This window comes from Acanthisitta chloris, unplaced genomic scaffold (assembly GCF_000695815.1).
Source record: "Acanthisitta chloris isolate BGI_N310 unplaced genomic scaffold, ASM69581v1 scaffold33604, whole genome shotgun sequence".
NCBI lineage: Eukaryota > Metazoa > Chordata > Aves > Passeriformes > Acanthisittidae > Acanthisitta > Acanthisitta chloris.
Genome location: NW_008671556.1, coordinates 1 through 3624, shown reverse-complemented (window position 1 = coordinate 3624; position 3624 = coordinate 1). Strand labels below are relative to the sequence as shown.

The following is a 3624-nucleotide window of genomic DNA, read 5'->3' as shown; positions in this document are numbered from 1 at the left end:
GGATAACATCCTGGAGGCATTCACTCCTGTGACACAGCCATGGGGTCAGGAAGGAGGCAGAGGAGCCGGACATGCCCTCCCTGTGTGGTGGGGCTGGGTTGTTTTCCACCACTGCCTGTGTGCCAGGAATGCACAAGGTATAACACTCTGAGAGTTTACTTTTGCTACAAAATACTTCCCTGCATGCACATAGCATGGCTGCAATTCAAGAGGAAAATAACACAGGCAAGCCTGCTGCTGGAAAGCTGTTAATCCCCTGCCTGTCCCAGCATCCAAAAGGGTGTTAATCCCAGCCTACACGTCAGAAGACATAGCACAGAGTCAAGAGAAAGGCAGGACACTCCCCACTTGGCTGACTTACCAACCTACATTGAAAAGATCATCGTGCCAAAACGACCTCTCCCTCTCTATACCACACTGCTTCTCTGCTGGAAGCCAGAGCCTCATCACATTGGAGAGCAAGCGAGAAGGAACTGTGTGTCTTTGGGAAGAGATGAAAGGAGGACTGGGGGGACAAATGGAGCAGGGAAAGGCCCCAGGCAGGTCTGGGAAGCCTACAACTCTCCATGGCCAGCCCTAGACAGCTGATTCTTCCCCGCTGGCACTGAATTTGTGCCTTTGCTAGCTCGGTCTGACACACCTGCCCATCGCTGTCCTTGGATGACATCATGGCTGACCAGATCTGGAAAGAATACTTCATCTTGTGGATTGCCACACGCTGAACTTGGACCCCCAGGTCACTTTCAAGGTGTTCCACCACCTGAGGGGAACAGCAGAAAGGGTTTGTTTCTGCAAGGATATGACACGCTGCCATCAGCCCATGGAATCTACAGAGAAGAGGGCAAGGGCATCTGCTTGCAAGATCTTCCCCTTGTTTCTTCTCTAACACAGAAGAAAAAGTTCTTTCCATGTTTTTAATTCTGGAATCACATGACAGGGACTTGAGGCTGCCTCCCCAGCCCTCCATCCCACCAGACCTCACAGGAGCCACGCACAGAGTAGCTCCTTCCCTTTGCTGGGGCTCCTCTGACTGGTCTCCCCAAGTTCTATCTCCAGGGTCATCCCAATGAGAACCAACCTCCGCTCCTTCCTACCTTCTTTTGGGCCTGCAAGATCTCCTTGTCCACAGGTGACACAAAAACGGAACCGCCGTCATGATCCATGCAATGGAATTTGATTTTCTCCAGTGACACTTTCTCATTCAGCTTCAGCCTGGGAAAGGAACAGTGCTTTGTCACAAATGCATCCCTGGGTCCTCCCCAGCTGCCAGAGCTGCTCACACACTGGTAAATGTGTCCTCAGGAGATCCTGCTCTGACCCCCAGGATGGTGAGGTGATACCCTGAAGACATGCAGATACCTGGTACTCACAACCCACCCACTCTGCTCCTCACTGGCACCTGCACAAAATAAGCTCTTGCTTGCACAGACCTGTGAAGCAACCAAACTGGCTGTGGCGTGGGATGGAAAACTCATCACTCAGCAACAGGAAAAGGCCCTGTAACACCCAGAAGCAAGGCCAGCCTCAGAAGTGGAGGGACAGCAGTGGGGAGCAGCTTGCAGGCAAAGGGGAGCCCGTCAGCCCTGCCCATGGCTGCCTGTGGGTGCATGCGGGTGGTGGGAAGGACAGTCTCAAGCTGCAAAGGTCCCACTGACGCCAGGGGGAGAGGAAGGAAATCAGTAACAAGGAACTGGGTGGAGTACAGATCTGTCTTGTACAAAGTTCTGACCCGCTGTGCAGACCAGAGAGCAGCTGACACCAGCTCAGCAGCTGGTAGCAGTGGGAACGACTCACTTGCTGACCCCAGGACCGGCCATAACCCTCAGCACAGGCTCCAGGTCCTCCGCGTAGCGGCACATGGGCCCAGTGCACAGGTAGTTGGTCCGCGCCCCGTGAGCATTTGGGAACTGGCCATCATTGGGCACCACCCCTGCGAGCAGAGGAGACATTGGGTACCACCCCGAGCATAGCCTCCAGCCAGGAGAGCCCTGCTGGGGGACTCTGGGTACAGGGGGATGTGGTCCCCCAGGGATTCCACACCCCAGAAGTGCTGACGATGGCAAGATGCATGGGGTGGGGAAGGGAGAAGCATCCAGTCAGGACACTAGATGCCAGGTAAACACCCCAGCAGATCCCAACCTTGGGAAAACATCCCACGCCAAGGATGCAATACCTAGGTAAAACCATTCCTGTCTCCCACACACCTGGCGTTCTGCCTCCAAGAACTTCTTGCTGCCAAGCCTGGCTGTGCTCCTGCAGCAGGCTTGTCACATGCAAGGAGTTACCTGTCCCCTTATAGCAATCCCACCAGAGCCCAGCACAGAGGTGTCCTGAGAACAGGTTCATCCCACACCCACCATTTCATCTCCTGGCACTTCTGCTGGGGAGGAGGAGGAAGAGACCCCCAAGTCTGCCTTACCTGTCGTGGGTTTATGGCCAAAGACTCCATTGAAGAAGGCAGGCATCCGGATGCTGCCGCCAATGTCGGAGCCCACACCTATGACTGAGCAGGCAGCTGCCAGGACACCGCCCTCCCCACCTGCATGAGAGAAAACACATCAAACCCCCAGGTTTATAGTGAAAATCACCCAGCAAAGCAGGAGCACCTCCCAGTTGACCCAGAGGGGTGGGAGTCGCCCCAGCTTCAGTGATGGCTGGGGGACAGCTGGGGAACGTGGACCAAAGGGATTCTCTTGCCATTAAGAGTGAGTGAGCCAAAGCAATGCCAGATGAAACACCCAGGAGAGCCAAAGCAGCTGGACCTCCCAATAGCCTAGAGCAGTGCCTGGGAAAGAGGCTCTGCAGGACCTTAGGGACATGTTAAAGCTGCATGCAGAGACATGGGATGCTTCCCTTGGTACATTTTGATATGCTGCTCATGCAGGACTGTGCCAAGGTGCTGGGGCTCACCTGAACTGCCGCCCACGATCCTCTGCAGGTCATAGGGGTTGTTGGTCCGCCCATAGACTCTGTTGCTGGACTCGTACCACATGCAAAGCTCGCTGCAGTTGGTGACACCCAGTGGGATGGCACCCGCCTGCTTCAGCCGTGACACCACCGTGGCATCCGAGGTGGCGATCACGTTGCGGCGGCTGACCAAGCCAGAGGTGTTGGGCATCCCTGTGGTCAGTATAAGGAAGGAGGCATCAGGGCCAGCAGCCCAGTATCATCTGAAGCTGCAGGAAGCAGGTCCCTGGTGAGGGCTACTCCTCTGGGCACCACAAGTCCCACAATGCCTGACTACTACAAGTGAACATGGACAAAGGAGCCTGGATAGAGAGGGGTGCAGACCAGGGAAAGGAAACTGCTTCCCTCCAAGCACTTGTGATGGACATCCTCCACTCTGGGGAGCATCTGACTGACAGGGAGCGAGTCACAACCTGTGAAATGGAGAGGAACAAAGGCAAACCCACCGTGCAGACAAAAGGCCTCCTTGACAGTGATGGGAACCCCCAACAATGGGAACTTCTCCTCCAGGTAGTCAACACCAGGGCCCTCTGAAAGCAGCTTATCGACCTGCCGGGCTTCCTGCAGGGCCTCCTCGAACCTGCAAAGAGGCACCCGGGGATGTTCTGGCGCTGGACCAGTTAGGAGTATGGTCCCTGCAGGGCAGGCAGACCCCAA

At 55.5% G+C, this 3624-nt stretch overlaps 1 protein-coding gene across 1 annotated transcript in view; it reads right to left on the bottom strand.

Moving 5' to 3' along the window:
- FAAH2 (fatty acid amide hydrolase 2) overlaps positions 1-3547 on the bottom strand; it is a gene marked incomplete at its 5' end in the record, with an annotated part of 5431 nt that extends 1884 nt beyond the window's left edge. The window contains 6 exons of the mRNA XM_009074145.1: positions 641-760; positions 1095-1212; positions 1795-1930; positions 2420-2539; positions 2911-3120; positions 3414-3547. Coding sequence (XP_009072393.1) covers positions 641-760; positions 1095-1212; positions 1795-1930; positions 2420-2539; positions 2911-3120; positions 3414-3547 — 838 coding nt within the window. The remainder of the gene's footprint in view (positions 1-640; positions 761-1094; positions 1213-1794; positions 1931-2419; positions 2540-2910; positions 3121-3413) is intronic.
- Positions 3548-3624: the final 77 nt, after the last annotated feature.